This window comes from Lynx canadensis, chromosome A3, assembly GCF_007474595.2.
Source record: "Lynx canadensis isolate LIC74 chromosome A3, mLynCan4.pri.v2, whole genome shotgun sequence".
Classification (NCBI taxonomy): Eukaryota; Metazoa; Chordata; class Mammalia; order Carnivora; family Felidae; genus Lynx; species Lynx canadensis.
Window position 1 is genome coordinate 75,824,210 of NC_044305.1, and position 17,529 is coordinate 75,841,738.

At 34.2% G+C, this 17,529-nt stretch overlaps 1 protein-coding gene across 1 annotated transcript in view; it reads left to right on the top strand.

Annotated features, from left to right (window-relative positions):
- Positions 1-17,529, top strand: part of VRK2 (VRK serine/threonine kinase 2) — a 103,842-nt gene that overhangs the window by 17,161 nt on the left and 69,152 nt on the right. The window contains exons 3-7 of the mRNA XM_030310651.1: positions 10,947-10,996; positions 11,711-11,780; positions 13,223-13,310; positions 15,681-15,786; positions 16,995-17,087. Of these exons, the coding sequence (XP_030166511.1) occupies positions 10,947-10,996; positions 11,711-11,780; positions 13,223-13,310; positions 15,681-15,786; positions 16,995-17,087 (407 nt within the window). The remainder of the gene's footprint in view (positions 1-10,946; positions 10,997-11,710; positions 11,781-13,222; positions 13,311-15,680; positions 15,787-16,994; positions 17,088-17,529) is intronic.

A 17,529-nucleotide genomic window follows, 5' to 3' on the forward strand; every position in this document is an offset into this window, starting at 1 on the left:
CATAGTTCATTTCTTTTTATTGCCGAGTAGTATTATATTGTATGGATGCACCACAATTTGTTTATTCTGCTATTGAAGGACATATGGATAGTGTGATCCCTTCAACTTTGTTCTCTTTCAAATTATTTATCTCTTCTAGTTCCTACCTTTCTGTATAGATTTTTAAATCAAGTTGCCTGTATTTACAAAAAAAAAAAAAAGGCAAAAGAAAGAAACTTTACTGAGATTTTGGTTGGTATTGGATTAAATCCATAGATAAATTTGGAGAGAATTGTCATTTTTACTATGTGGAGTCTTTCAATCCACAAATACATTACATTTCTCCATTTCTTTAGGTGTTTGATTTCTTTCATCAGCATTTTATAGTTTTTAGCATAATTGGCCTTGTACATGTACTGTTACTAAGTATACATGAAGGTTTTATATTTTTGGTGCTATTGAAAATGTCATTGCTTTTGTAATTTTGGTTTCAAATTTTACACTATTAGCATATAGAAATATATTTGATTTTTGCATGTTGACCTTATGTTCCATGATCTTGGAAAACTTATTTATTCTAGGATTTTTTTTCTGATTCTTTGGGATTTTCTATATGGATAATCCTGTCTTCTGTAAAAAGGGACCACTTTATTTCTTCTTTTCCAATCTGTATGTCTTTTATTTTTTTCCTTGACTCCTTGCACTGGCCATGACTTCTAGTACTTTATTGAATAGGATTAGTGATAATGGATATCTTTGACTTGATCCAAATTTTAGGGAGAAAGCTTTCAGCCTCTCATCATTTAGTATCATGTTAACAATAAGATAGGTATTTTGTAAATAGTCTTTATAAAGTTGAGGGAGCTCTCTCCTAGTATACTGAAAGTTTTTTTTTATCAGGAATAGGTATTAAATTTGTCAAATGCTTTTTCTGCTTCAATTGTTATGATTGTGTGGTTTTTCTCATTTAGACTTCATATGGTGGATGACAGTAGTTTTGTTTTGTTTTTCATCAGAGTCATATGGGCTGTTGGTCTATAGTTTCCTTTTTCTTCTCTTTTTTCCTACTAATTTAGTCTAGTTTTGATATCAGGGTAATGCTGGCTTCATAAAATGAGTTGTGAGTTAATCTCTCCTTTTCTGCTTCCTGGAAATGAGTAGGTACAGTTGGTATTATTTCTTTTGTAAATGTTTTGTAGAATTCTACAGTGAAGTCACTGGGCCTAGAGATACTTTTTACCAGGAGCTTTTTTTTTTTTTTTTTTTAACTTCATTTTACTTTCATTAATAGTTTTAGGACTAATTTGGTTGTTTCATCTTAGATAATTTTTAGTAATTTGTGATTTTTAAGGAACTGGTCCATTGTATCTAAATGGTTCAAATTTGTATGTATAAAGTTGTTCATAATTGTACTTATTTTGAGAGAGAAGCGTGCAAGTAGGGGAGAAGGGCAGAGGGAGAGAGAGAGAATCTTAAGCATACTCCATGCTCAGTATAGAGCCCAATGTGGAGCTTGATCCCAAAACCTGGGATCATGGTTGAGCTGAAATCAAGAGTCAGATGTTCAACTGACTAAATCACCCAGGTGCCCCCATATTTATTATACTTTGAATGTCAGCAGGTTCTATAGTGATGTTCCCTGTTTCATTCCTGATATAGATAATTTTTATCTTTTTCTTGCTAGTTGCTCTGGGTAGGATTTCCAGTACTATGTTGAGTAAAATTGGTGAGAGTGAGTATCCTTGTCTTGTTCCTGATCTTAAGGAAAAGCTTTAAGCTTTTCACAGTTCAGTATGATGTTCGGTATCAGCTTCTCATAATTGGCCTTAATTATGTTGAGGTATGTTCTTTCTATACCTGAATTTTTGAGAGGCTTTCATGGTGAAAGGATGTTGAATTTGTCAGATGCTTTTTTTTTAAATCTACTGACATGATCTTATGACTTCTATCCTTCATTTTGTTAATGTGGTGGGTGGATTTCATTGATTGATTTGCATATGTTGAACCATCCTTGCATTTCAAAAATAAATCCTACTTCATCATGATATATGAACCTTTAATGTACTGCTGAATTCATTTTGCCAATATTTTGTTGAGTACTTTTGTGTATATGTTCATCAGGGATATTGGCCTATAATTTTTTTTCTTGGAGTGTCCTTGTCTGGCTTGATCTTTACTATTGTCTTCCTAGTCTCTATTTCATTTATTTCCACTCTGATCTTTGTTATTTCCTTCTTTCTACTAACTTTGAGATTTGCTCTTTTTCTGGGGTCTTAGTGTGTAAAGTTACATTGTTATTTTAGATTTTTCTTTTTTCTTAGTGTAGAAGTTTATTGTTACACACTTTCCTCTTAGAACTGCTTTTGCTGCATTCCATAAGTATTGATATGTGGTATTTTCATTTTCATTTGTTTCAAGTATTTTTTAATTGGAAAGTGTACTTTACTCATTTATTTTTTGAAATTTTTATAGTTGACACACAAAGTGAGATTAATTTCAGGTGTATAACGCAGTGATTCAGCTTCTTTATAGGATATTCTATACTCACCACGAGTGTAGCTACCATCTGTCAGCATACAATACTATTACAATACCATTGACTATATTCACTATGCTGTGCCTTTTATTCTCATGACTTATTCATTCCATAACTGGAAGCCTGTATTTCCCACTCCCCTTCACCCATTTTGCCCATCCTTCCACCCCCATTCCCTCTGGCAACCATCACTCTGTTCTCTGTATTTATAGGTCTGATTCTACCTTATTTTTGCTTGTTTGTTTGTTTTATTCTACAGATGAGTGAAATTATATGGTATTTGTCTCTCTCAGTCTGAGTTATTTCACTTAGCATAATATCCTCTAGGTCCATCCATGTAGTTGCAAATGGCACAATCTTATCCTTTTTTACGGCTATGTAACATTCATATGTGTGTGTGTGTATGTGTGTGTGTATACATCATATCTTCCTTATCCATTAACTATTGATGGGCACTCAGACTGCTGCCATATCTTGGCTATTGTAAATAATGCTATAGTAAACATAGAGGTGAGTATATCTTTTTGAATTAGTGTTTTCATTTTCTTTGGGTAAATACCCGGTAGTGGAATTATTGGATCATGTGGTATTTCCATCTTTAATTGTTTGAAGAACCCCCATACTATTTTCCACAGTGGCTGTACCAATTTACATTCCCACCAACAGTGTGTGAAAGTTCCTTTTCCTCTACATCCTCACCAACATTTGTTATTTCTTGTTTGTTATTTCTTGTTATTTCATGATTAGTGATGTTGAGCATCTTTTCATGTGTCTGCTGGACAACTGTATGTCTTCTTGGAAAAATGTCTGTTTAGATCCTCTGCCCATTTTCAAAATTTATTTGAGAAAGAGAGCAGGAGAGGGGCAGAGAGAGAGGGAGACAGAAGATCTGAAGTGGCTCTGTGCTGATGACAGACAGCCCAATGCAGGGCTTGAACTCACGAGCCATGAGATCATGACCTGAACTAAAGTTAGGCTTTAACTGACTAAGCCACCCAGTTGTCATCCCCTTCCCATTAAAAAAATAATAATAATGTTTATTAATTTTTTGAGAGAGAGAGACAGAGCGTGAGTGGGGGAGGGGCAGAGAGAGAGGGAGACACAGAATCTGAAGCAGGCTCCAGGCTCTGAGCTGTCAGCACGGAGCCCAGTGAGGGGCTCAAACTCATGACCCTGAGATCATGACCTGAGCTAAAATCAAGAGTCGGATACTTAACTGACTGAGCCACTGGGGCGTAAACAAGTGCTATGTATTTTCTAAATTCCATTGTGATTTCTTCTTTGGCCTAGGATCTAGCCATTATGGTCACATAATGTAGCCTTAATAATTCTTATTCTTTGATATTCAAGGAAACCTTTCTGGGTAAAATTATGGGCAATTGAAAAATGTTTTGTTTTTGAAAAGAATGTATGTTATTTAATTGTTTTGTTATTTTATGTGGCCTTTAGATAAAAACTGTTAATTGTATTATTCTAATTTATTTTTGTCTGCTTGCCTATACATTATGGATTGTTTTAAAATATTCCATGATTTTTACACTTTCTCATTTTTTTTCTTATAATTCTGGTGGTTTTCATTTCTCTATTATGAAGGTACATTATCAGATGTTTTCAAGTTCATGAATTTAGTCATTCCATTGAATTAATTTTTTTCTATTGAATCATTGTTTGTAATGATTAAGTGGTACTAACTTTAGTAATTCTTTTGTCCTCAGATTTGTATAATTTTGAAAATACATATTCCGGCCTTTTTTTCAGCCCGTTTTAGCTAGTTTATTTATCTTTTCATTTTCTCTGCATCGCTAGGTTTTAGTTATGTCTCATATATAGTATGCATTTATCTATTTTTCTGACAATCTTACAGTTTCTTTTCTTACTGGTGAAGTTAGTCTACTCAAATTTATTATGATTATGGCATGTTTTTTCACATCTAAGATGTCTGTGATTATAAGATACATCATTTTATGTACATATGTTGAGTCTCCATTAGATGCTTAAAAGTTCATAATTATCTGTCTCTTCAATCATTCTTTTTGTGTTTATATAAGACCTGCTTTATATCTAATGCCTAATACTTCCCATTAAACTAGAACACAGTACCTTTAAAATAGTCTTACATGTGGAACTCATAGAGTACTCAGTTGGTACAGTCCTGTCTTAACATTTTTTGACTACTATCAAGTTAGGTACCACTTTTCTGTTTTGGACTGGTTAATTAGTTTTTCTACATGCACAAATCATTGTAAATGACAACTGTAACATGTAATGTTGCCAGCAATGTAGAAGACTCAACGGAAGTGAAGACAGACATCGGGGCTAGGTTTGTACCTGTATAGGCAGTGACAACTCTCCACTGCTGTGTGGTCAACAGCAACTGTAAGATGTCTTCAGTTATAAGATGCATTCAAATTTTAGAGATAATATAATATGAAAAAATGTGTGGCTAAAAATTGATATAAAATTGGTATTTATTTCTTTCATCAGATTTTATATTTTCTCTGCCTTTTAAAAAAACTGTTCTTTTCCTATCTTCTATTTTTTTCTATTTTTGCCTATCTTCCTATTTTTAGGTCTTTTTAAAATTCTTTTTTCCCTTATAGATTTTGAAGTTATCAATTTTATTTCTATTATTGTAGAGGTTGCCTATAAACTTTCAGTACACTCTCTTGATTTAATAAACTATGAATCTAATCATTGTCTCCCTGTTTCTCTTGAATAAATACATGGCATTACGACCCTGTAACTCTAGTCATCATGTTCCTGTTTTGTTCATTATTTTTCTTCATGTTTTTAGTGCACCTTATTCTAGATTGATAATTATTTTCTCCCAGCATATGAATATATAATATTATACGAATAATGATATTATTCGATGTCTTCCTACTGCCTTGTTGCTGTTAGGTCTGCTGTCACTTCATCTGTCTTTTGTATGTAATCTAATCTTTTCTATCGAGTTGTTTGTTAGAACTTTGTCTTAAATGTTCTGCAGTTTTGACTATGGTGGGCTGGAGTGCAGATTTCTTATCTTGTGGACTTGCAATTCTTAAATCAGAGGATTCATGACTTTTATCGGTATTTGAAAGTTATCAGATATTATTTATTCAGAAGTGCCTGGCCTCTGTTCTCTCTATTCTCTATTTCTGGAGCTTTTTAGAAAATTGTGTTACTGTCACATATTTCCTTGATGTTTCATAATCTCTTCTTCATATCTTATATCTCTATTTCCTGTGTGGGAAATTCTTATAATATATCATAAAATTATTTATCATATTATATGATTATATAATTATATAATCTTATATATAATATATATTATATTTATATATAATTATATATAATATATAATTATATAAATATATATCATAAAACTAATATATCATAAAATAACCAGCACTCTAGAACCTCTAACATCTCTTCCCTCCCTTGTATTAGTAACAACACTAGTCTACACTATTTATGGTTTTAATTATACTGTTTTTTATTACAGTGTACGTGTGTATCCCTAAACAAATATAATTTGTTTGTGGGTTTTAAATTTATATAAATATAATCATAAGTATGCATTCTGTTTTATGTTTTTTTTTCTACTTACCATTATGTCTAAGATATATTTATATTACTGCAGTATATGTATTTCACTCATTTTTTTTCTACGATGTGTTTCATGCTATGACTATAGTACAGTGTGTTACACATTCTAATGAAGATAGATGTGCAGGTAGTTTCCAGTATTTGACTATTCCAAATTCAAACTTACTCCCAGATTTCATCTTGGAGTTCAAATGTATTCCTTGTTCCTGGTCACTGGCTCTTATAGCTCTCTGATGCTTTCTGAATTAGAATCAATTTGTTCATTTTTTCATAAAATATTTTGCATTGTTTCTTATGCTACTGATACTTTGTTATCATTTCAAGCAGATAATTGAGCTATATGGGAGGTCTGAGTTTCTTGGGATTTATGCCTTTTGTTTATTTTCTTTACTATTTTGTAGTGTTGGATCATTTCCTCATCTGTAGCCATGCTTTATCGCTGGAGGTCATGGGAGTCCAGTGTGTCCCTTGAAGATTTGTTTCTTTTGCTTCTGCAAGGTGCTCTGTGTTACCATTTGACTTCAAGTCCCCTGTACCATACAATTGTGTGAATTTGAGCCTCAATTCCTGAAGGCAACTTTGGCAGAATAAATTATCAGGAAAGACTGTACTTTGCCTCACACTCATGGTCTAGGCCAAAATAAGGTGGGGTTTTTTGTTTTTCTTTCTGTGTTTGTCGTTGGTGAATTCCCTTTCTTCTTTTATTCTTTCCCTCTCCTTCCTCTACCTCCTTCCCTCCCTTTCTTTCTCCCCACTTTCTCCCCTTCCCCCATCTCCCTATTTCTTTTGCTCTCTTTTTTTTAATGTTTCACACTAATACAAGACATAGCACTTTAAAAATTCTGACTTTATGTGGCCATCTTAACTTCAAATGTCTGCCTCTTGCAGACCCAGAGACTTGTCTTTTTCCCAAGAGAGCTTTAACACTAATGTCCTTGTTTATCCAGAGTGGGCAGCCTTTCTACCTAGCCTAGAACATTAAGGCTCCCTGTGGTTTTTAGATTTCTCTTTATTTTTGACTTCCTTATTATTTATTTATTTCACCAGATGAACTCTTCATTTATAAGAAAGTTTGATTATTATATTCAGCGTCCTATTTATTTTATACAAGGTTTTTGGTTTATCTAGTGTGCTACTTTATTGACATTTTTTATCAGACTTCATCATATTTTAGTTTTTCTAGTTGCCTTCTGTGTAAACCTGGTTGCCAATGTCAGAAGCTCAAATGTATTAAACAAAGGGGATTTTTTTTTAACTCTTATCACTGAGAAGTATAGGGCTTTTTCTGGCTTCAGGTATGGATAGTATAGGGCTTAAGCAGTGTCCACAGAGCCCTTTCTTGCTTCCTACCTTAACCTCACTTTTATCAGTGTTGGATTTGACTTTTCAGACTTTATTTTCAGTTTAACTGAGGAAGGTAATTTCTAGGGTTTGGTATCCTTACATCTGATGGTCTACTTGTATTACATTGCATTTTAATGTCAAATCTTAGGGAGTAACTTTTTACCTAGTTGGGGCATGTTGCTCTTTCTGAACTGGTTGCTGTGGCCAGTGGGTTTGTGTATCCCAATTAGCCAGGCTTGGTCATGTGCCCAACTCTGAGATGTAAGGGCGGGAGTACTGTGTGAAGCAATCCTACTAGATCCACGTGGGTAGTGGGAGGTTTGGTTCCTCAAGGGAAAAACCAGATAGACTTCCTAGTGAATAGAAAAAAGTGCTAGGAGGGCAGATATTCTATATGTGCAAGATGCATTTTTAGCAGCTCATCAGAGCTCTCATCAGAAATTTATTTTTGTTTATTTATTTATTTTGGGGGGGGAAAGAGCAAAAGCAGGGGAAGGGCAAAGAGAGGGGGAGAGAGAAAAGCCCAACCAGGCTCCTCGCTGTCAGTGCAGAGCCCCATGCAGGGCTCGAACCCATGAACCCTGAGATCATGACCTGAGCCAAAAACCAAGTGTTGGGCGCTTAACTGACTGAGCCGGCTAGGTGCCCCTTTAAAAAATATTTTTAAGGGGCGCCTGGGTGGCGCAGTCGGTTAAACGTCCGACTTCAGCCAGGTCACGATCTCGCGGTCCGTGAGTTCGAGCCCCGCGTCGGGCTCTGGGCTGATGGCCCAGAGCCTGGAGCCTGTTTCCGATTCTGTGTCTTCCCTCTCTCTCTGCCCCTCCCCCGTTCATGCTCTGTCTCTCTCTGTCCCAAAAATAAATAAACGTTGAAAAAAAAAATTTTTTTTAAATAAAAAAAAAATATTTTTAAGTTTATTTATTTATCTCATCAGAAATTTAAATGGAGGTGTGAGACTGCTATACTGTCAACACTGTCACTGTCGATGATTGAGCATTCTTTTCAAACCCTAATAGATTAATCAGCAGCAATCTACCAAGCAAGAGCCCTTTTCCTCCATCATCAAGTCCTACCAATTTCACTTTCTGAAATCTCTGAAATCTATGTACCATTGATAGTCTAGTCCAAGCTGTAGTCCTCTTTTATGTGATCAATCAAAAGTAAATCCTTACTGATGGGTCCAGTGTCTACTCTGGTTCCCCTTCAGTCTGTTCTCCACGCTGTAGTGTAGTGATATGCTCAGAATGCATGTCTAATTATGTGTTTTCTATCCTCCACCTATACCTCAAGTTTTTAAAACCTTTCATTAGGCAGAAGTTATTAACCAGATTTGCATCTGGCCCAACATCACTTCTCAAACTGTCCTGGCTCAATAATTCCCTTTTGTATAGATTTAATTATGCATCCTCTTATTACTATCTACCTCCCCCTTTTTACATTTATTATACTTAAAGTTTTGCACTTGTGCTTGAGTATTTGATGAATGTCCGATTTCTCCATTAGACTATAAAAGCACATACCATGTCTGTTTTCCATTATCTTTTAATTTTTTAATTACAAATGTTTAATCTTTTAATACCAGCTAGAATGTGGTTAGCTACAGTAGAAAATAATATTTGTTTCATTCATTAATTGATGGATTACCAAAAAGAGACCCTCCATGGTAACTAGGACAACTTATTTGTTCAACATCCATCTCCAAGAGCTTTCTAGTCCATTGATTTTGGATTTAGGCCTTCCAATATAATCTGACTTGGAAGTTTATGGAGAATATTATGTAGCTATCAGATGACAAGTGTGGGATGTTTCGAATATAGGTCAACATATAGTTATGTTCCTGTGAATAATGTGAAAGGGAGATGCAGACTTTAAGTGGTAGGGCTGTACTGACTGAAATCAGCAAGGAGTAGCCCATTGCAGCTTTCCCAGAGCCAGTGTTGTACTAAGTGGACCGGGATTAGGACAGGGCTGTTTCTCCCCAGGCTTGGGCACCGCACTAGTAAAAATAGTCTGCTGTAGGGTGGGAAGAAAGGCTTTTCTTATTTCTTCTATAACAGGACTGGACCCCTTCTTCTGTACATACTCTCTTTTGTTTTTTCTTGCTTTAGATATGGATAATCCATTCCTCTTGCATGGGTGAAAGTGGAATGAATTTACATACATCAAGGCGAAAAGAGAGTTTTACTTGATCTAGACAAGTTTAATTTTTTTGCTACTGTAAAGAGGTCTGGGTTCATAATTTGTATCCAGTATCAACTAACATTGAAGTAATAGTTTCTTCAAATGGTTGGTAACGTTTCTGATGTTAAAAATTTTGGAGAGTGGTTAAAAAACTGTGCATAAGTTGACTCTACTGTAAAGTAGAATTGACATATTTTAGTAAATTTGTGTTTTGTTTTTTGTTTTTTTTGCATCTATCATGTGAAATAAAAGAAAGTCCATGGAGTAGGAGAAATTTTAGAAGTAGTCATAAGAGGACAGTGTTTGATAAACATACTGAAAATTTACCTGAAGAATTTTATCTTGTTCTCTATTTGTTAGGTGCTGCTATTTAATCATATCGAATACTAGCTTCACCATCTTTCCTTTCACTTTCCTTTAAACATAATACTGACACTTAACACAATGCCTTGCAAATCCTAGCCTCATGGTAAAGAAGTACTGGTTGAATGAATGAAGGAATGCATGGATGAAGAATGAATGGATGAATGGCAAGTTTCTAGACTTTTATAGCACAAATAAATATACAAGTCAACATACCAAGATTTGAAAAACATAATTTTTTAAATAATTTAGATAACGGAGATGAAAGGATCGATTGGATCTAAAAATTTGAACAGTGGAATTTTCAGAAGTTGAATTGCTATATCTAAATACAAATGGCAAATATAAGATAAAATGAAATTGAAATGCACACAATTATGAGATACACATTCTTTAATGTAGGAATGATGGATTGCCAGGGTCAGAAGATGATTTTTAAAAGAGTTTATTCTCATTATCACTTGATTTATTTTAGAATTTTGCCACATAGAAATTGTTCTGAACTTTTTAGTTAAGATGCATATGTTTTCTTTCTGAAATTATCATAGATTTTAATTTAGTAACATGAATCAGTGGATTTTAATATGTATCATTTACTGGGTTTAATGCTGTACATCTAGAAAATATTTCCCCTACATTGGATCTGTGTGATTAATATCTGTTGTTTTCCATGATTGAATATTTGAATATGGTTTATGGCAAAGTGTGGGCTCTGGCATCAGGTAGATTTGAGTTTCAATCCCCAACCTGATACTTCTCAGCAAATTATTCAACTTTTGAACCTTAGTCGGATCTTGTGTAACATGGAGATAATACCTACCATAAGAAGTTCTTGGGAGGATGCAATAAGTGAATATATGTGAAGTGCTTAGCTCAGTGTCTGCTATATAGTAGGTGTTCGGTAATTGTGAACAGCCAATTCTCACCACCCCCCTTGTGTTTTGTTCTGCAGCTTTCCCCACAAATAAACCAGATAAAGATGCAAGACATGTAATAAAAGTGGTGAGTATCGCTCTTAAATTTGTATTTCACTTTTTTCTTTTCTGCTTTTTTCCTGGTATCTTTGTAAAACTGTTTCTTAGCTTTTCTAATTTTACTTATCGATAAATATAGTATTATGGTATATTTTCACATTCTTAAAATGTAAAGATTGGAGAACTTTGTTCTTCTGTGTTGACATTTATCATCTTTGTATCCTATCTAGCTATCTCTCCTCTTATTTCTTCCCTTCCTTCCTCTCTACTCTAGATGGTAAGGTCCTTAAAGGCGAGGATGAGGTTTTATTTCTGTTTGTATCCCCTATGCCTAACACAATGGATGAAATGTAGTAGACACTTAATAAAGGTATCATGTATGAATGAACCCCAGGGTAGTTTACAGTATATCTACCCTGATGTCCATGTTGGTAGATGCTGAATATCTTTGTATGTGTGTATATCCAGTTGTCAGTATTTTTAGTAGGTTCTTTCCATAAGAAGACTACTTTCATGTGTAAGATTGTATAGACAGCATTACAGGTGTTAAATTTAAACGTGAGATTCTCCAAGTTTAGTGCTTTCTGAGCTTTTAATGGAAATTTGATGCCTCTATTTTATAGTAAATTATTCAAGCACTATTATATATTACCAATGTGTACTCATATTTTCACAGTTGAAATACCAAATCTATCTTTAAGATTTTTTTCCTAATAAAATTAATTGTTCCTATCTTTTATAGGAATATCAGGAAAATGGCCCATTATTTTCAGAACTTAAATTTTATCAAAGAGCTGCAAAAAAAGACTATAGTAAGTAAATTTAGCAAAGCAAGCTACTTCTGTATAGTTTGCTGAAGTGAGTGTTAATATATTTCTCTTTTCTGGCCTTCTGGAAAATTCTTTTCAATCACGAATTTTATTGTAAAATGATACAATTAGTTATTATATAAAAATAAGATAGATGGTATATAAATGTTGATATTACATACATAATGAGTTATATATTTCAAATCAAAGTTGTTTCCACTACTTTACATACAATATTAGTTTGTTGGTCTAAGCTACTAAGTGTTCTTAAGTGTAAAAGAATAGTAGAATGAAATCATAATTTTTAATAGAAAACCATGTGGAGTCAAAGGTAATAAAGAAAATATATTAAAATGGGCAGCAGATATATAAACAAAAGGAATGGCCATAGAATGGATTAGTGTAAGGTGTATGGAAATGATTAAACATTGAAATGATTTAGAACATTTAGAAGCTAAAACTTTTAGAACTTTTAGAAGCTAAAAGTGTTAGAAACTTGAATATTGGAAAATCAGTTGGAGCTGGAAATCACATGTGAGAACCACCAGTTAGAGGAATTTAATGAGAAATGAATGTGAGCAGAGCTGAGGAATAAGTGAAACATTTTATAAATACAGTAGAATATAGATGGACAAAGTAAAACTTAATGGAAGTTGATATGAATAAAAGTGATATAGTCAAGATCCTCTACATTATGCTTAAGAAAAAGAATAATGAGTCTAGACTCAATAATTAACTTTGTTTTCCTTAATAAAACCTAAATGTTATGAAAGTAGTCTTTCCTAACTGCTTAAACTATGTCAGGGTGACAAATAGAATCCATTAAACATTGATTATCTATTGTAGAGCTGTCTTACACATTAAACATATATGGTAGAAAAGTGGAGAATAAACTACCTGATGATTTCAGTGGATTTGACTTTTTTAGACTAAATTTAGTCAAAAAAGTTTCTGTATAACAATTTCATAGTAAATGATTTTTCTGCCCAATTTCTATTTTTCAACCACCATGGCTTTAGATTTTTAAGTAATGGAAAAGAAAAAGCCATCTCTCTACTGATTCTTTGGTAGTTAACATATGTTATATTTTATTTTATTTAATTTTTTGAGCATATGTTATGTTTTGGAATTTAACATAAAGGGAATGCATTTTTTTCATGAATAGAAAGATTTGAGTATATGATAGCAGTGCATTTTATGACCATGACTACTTCTGTTTTGGTTATAATTGATTTAATTTAAAATTTCTGTATATGTTTTTATGTTAATTATGGTGACAGAGTATTTAAAAGCCACTGGATAGATAGATATTAGATTCTTTAAAACATTTTCCAGGAAGTCTAATTTCTACTTAGGTTAGCTAGATAAGTTTTAGGATCTATGTAAAAGTGAGAAATAACATTTCTAAAATTAATAACTTTTTCCTGTTAAATTTGTCTTTGTAGTCAAAAACTGGATAGAACTCAAACAACTTGATTATTTAGGAATTCCTATGTTTTATGGATCCGGTATTACTGAATTCAAGGGAAGAAGGTAAAATGCAATTATTATAATCAAGTGTTGTTCTATGACTGTTTCTTACGTGGTCTAATACCTGTTGCTATGTAACTAATTACCTAATTCATAGTGATTTATAACAACAGACTAATATCATCTTAGTTTCCATGATCAGTTTCTATAACTGGGTTACCAGCTCGGGACTTGTGAGGATGTAGTTAGTTGCCTGCTGGGTTACAGTCATCTCCCTACTTGACTGGGGAAGGATCTCTTTTCAAGGTCACTGCTGTAGCTATTGGCAAGCCTCACTTTCCCATCATGTAGGTCTCTCCATAGGCTGCCTCAATGTTATAAAGACATGGTGGCTGGCTTTCCCTAAAGGAAGTAATAGGAACAGAGAGAGAGAGAGAGAGAGAGAGAGGAAGAGAGCATATGCACGTGCGTGCGCGCGCGCGCACACACACACACACACACACACACACACACACACGAGCATGCATCCAAGAAGAAAGCCAAAGCCTTTTTATAATTGAAACTGTTTTATCAAAATTTTATTTAACTTCTAGTTAGTTAATATAGAGGGTAATATTAGTTTCAGGAGTAGAATGTAGGGATTCATCACTTACATATAATACCCAGTGCAAATCGTAACAAGTGCCCTCCTTAATCTCCATCACCCGTTTAGTCCATCCCTCACCCATGCCTCTCCAACAACCCTCAGTTTGTTCCTTATAGTTAAGAGTCTTCTGGTTTGCTCCCTTCTCTTTTTTCCCCCTTCCCCTATGTTCATCTGTTTTGTCTCTTAAATTCCACATATGATATTTGTCTTTCTTTGACTGACTTATTTCAAATCTTATAGTAATATCACATCATTTCCACTGTAGTCTCTTTGCTAGAGGCAAGTCACTAAGTCTACTCCATATGTAAGAGGAGATTCAATTAAACATCATCTCTTGAGAAGAGGCACAAGAAAAAATTTGTGGAAATATTTTTAAAATCACCACATATGGCTAGTCATCACATATAAATAACTGAGTAGTGATTTTTAAAGAAGAAAAAAATTCGGGGCACCTGGGTGGCTCAATTGATCAAGCATCCGACTTTAGCTCAGGTCATGATCTCGTGGTTTGTGAGTTGGAGCCCCGTATCCGGCTCTGTGCTGACAGCTCAGAACATGGAGCCTGCTTCAGATTCTGTGTCTTCTCTCTCTCTGCCCATCCCCTGTTCACATTCTGTCTCTATCTCTCAAAAATAAACATTAAAAAAAATTAAAAAAGAAAAAAATTCTATTTGTTAGGTATCCCATTTGGTCCTTTCAATAGCCTTTAAAATAGTGATGTTTTCTTTCCTAAGTGAGAAAATAGGCTCAGTGTTCAGTGCTTTGTTCAAATGGTCTTCAAATGCTATCACTAAAAAATGAACAAACAGTAATCTGGAAACAAAGTAAAGGACTGTTAATAGAGGACTGAGTGACTGAGTAGATCATGGTATATCCATATCATGTACTATTATGCAGCCCATGAAAGGAATCAATTACAGCTATACCAGTTGAGGGGTGCATAGGTAGCTTGGTGATGAAGCGTCCGACTCTTGATTTTGGCTCAGGTCATGACCTGAGTTCATGGGATCGAGCACTGTGTTGGGCTTCATGCTGTGAGCACGCAGAGCCCACTTGGGATTCTCTCTCTCTGCCTCTCCCCATCCCTTCCCACCCCGAATAAACAGACATTAAAAAGAGAGCTAATGCAGTTGATTCGGAAGGATCTCAGTGAGCTATTAATGAAAAAAAGTATGATGCAGAAAAGTGCATATAATAAGATCACATTTTTGTAAAACAAGGACAAAAATTCCTCTATGTCTGTGTTCATGTGTGTATACATAGATCAATAAAGAATAGGGGCTGGTGTGGATCTGTTAAGGGAAGACAAGAAGGGGTGGAGGTGCCAAACAGAAAGGAAGTACATTTTTTAAAAAAGTCATATTTGTATGTGTATGGAGAAAGTAATTATGATTTATAAGCTCAAGAAACAAATATAAATAAAAATTTCTGTCCAAACAAATAATTTGTTCAAGGTCACACAGTGAGAAGGTGATGGAGTCAAAATGAATCAAACTCAGGACTCTTTAATTTAGAAAGAGTATTCTCTTTTCATGGTCTAAGAGTGAGTATGAATGTTTCAGCACAACATTCTCTTCTACTAGAAAACTAACTGCAAAGTAAATACTGACTAGTATTTTTCTGTAAAAGAACAGCAAGATTATTAACGTACACTCATTCTTTAATGGTTCAGGTTGCAGTATTCTTCGTTGTTAGGTTGAGGGTATTTTTCCTTGTTTCAAATTCATAAATAGGCAGTTTCAAGCATTGCTATCTTAAGATCTCTTTTTGACGTCTCCTTCTTATAGTTACAGATTTATGGTAATGGAAAGACTAGGAATAGATTTACAGAAGATCTCAGACCAGAATGGTACTTTTAAAAAGTCAACTGTCCTGCAGCTAGGTATCCGAATGGTAAGAAGGAATGACTTATTTCACATGCCTCATTTTCAGATTATTTACTTGTTACAATACACAAATCGTTGCCCTTTGTGGAATTATCAGAGAATGAAGGATTATTGCCCTAGAAATGTCAGTTATTTAGAGTAGAGGCTATTTTGGTGAAATTGATAACAGTGGGCTCTGTAAGTGACAGAATGTGCTGTGTTTGGCACTACAAACTCAATTAGGCATTGGTTCTACAGTCTGATTTTTTTTTTCCCCTCACAGCTTTGTTTTACATATCAGAACAAGCTTGCATTGCTATAAGAATAACCTCTCTTTTGTCAGTTGTATTTATAACAATGCAAACTATGGCAAAATATATTATTTTCCATACTAAACATGTGACAGTATGGGGCGCTGTGCAGTTTTTATTATGAGTTTGGGATGGTGGCAGTAATTAGTATGGCAATGAATAATATATACTTTGCCAAATAAGAAGCAATGAAATCTTAATAGCACCCATGCACACATTTTGTTTATATCACATATTTGTCTTATCTTGTTTGTGTTGGGTTTGCCCAAGCTCCATTTTATTTTTTCCATTTTAAATAGAATGAAACTACTCATGCCAGGTTGGGATGTGGCAAATAGAACTCGCTAATTTTCCCGTTCATCCATTCATCCGTTTAGCCAGCCAGCAAATGTTTATTGAGCACTGGGTGAAGGTAATATGCAAGGCTCAAGGGCTTTAAAGATGAAGCTCAGGTTTTTTTCCTATTACTGTCCAGAGGGAGAATGCCTTTCTCTGAGCTCATGGACACGGTGTTTTGTTCTGGGGTCTCCAAAACTTGATTTATAATCATTGCTTGGGTGAGGAATTCCTGAGTGGGCTTCATGATTATTGTACAGTGTATCTCGGATTTTTTCCTTCTTGCACAGTGTGATTTGGCCACCAGGCTGTCGGGAACATAGGTATCGGCATTGTTGAATCTCGGTCCCCTTTCATCAGAAGTTTAATTAAAACACTTGATATTTGAGGATCATGTTGTTCAACTTTTTTTCCAGGATAAGTGACCAGTTCATGTGATATTTGAGAATAGGCAAACACATAATTGTATAATATGTCACTTTGTTATTGTTAATGAGAAAAAATACATGTTATTCTATATTCAAAATGTTCAAGTTGATCATGAGTTTGAAATAGACATTAGTATAACCTTATATATTTCTTTTCATAGTTGGATGTTCTGGAATATATACATGAAAATGAATATGTTCATGGTGATATAAAAGCAGCAAATCTACTATTAGGTTATAGAAATCCAGATCGGGTAAGTACAGTATTAAGCTTTTGCTTTCAGTAAGGATCCTCAAAGTATCATACTGAGACATTCAAAAATCAAACTCCTAACCCAGGAGAGTTTATAAATGAGGATTAACATGATGAATGTTGTGATTTATCTTACCCTGCTTATCTCATTTAATGCACTAAACTGATAAGTAATTAGGATGAGGACACTGAGACTCAGAGGGGTTAATTTGTTAATGGACATATAGTAAAATGGCTAAAATTTGACCTTCAGAGTGAATATAAAGAACTATCAAAATTCAGTGGGAGAAGGGATGGATTTGTGCAGAGAAAAAAAAAATTAAAAGTCATATTAGCTCCCCTTTCACTGTATAAACACTTAAGTCTTAAACAGAGCAGCTTTTCCAGTGGAACTTTCTCTAATGATGGAAATATTCTATATGATACTGTCCAGTATGGTAGCC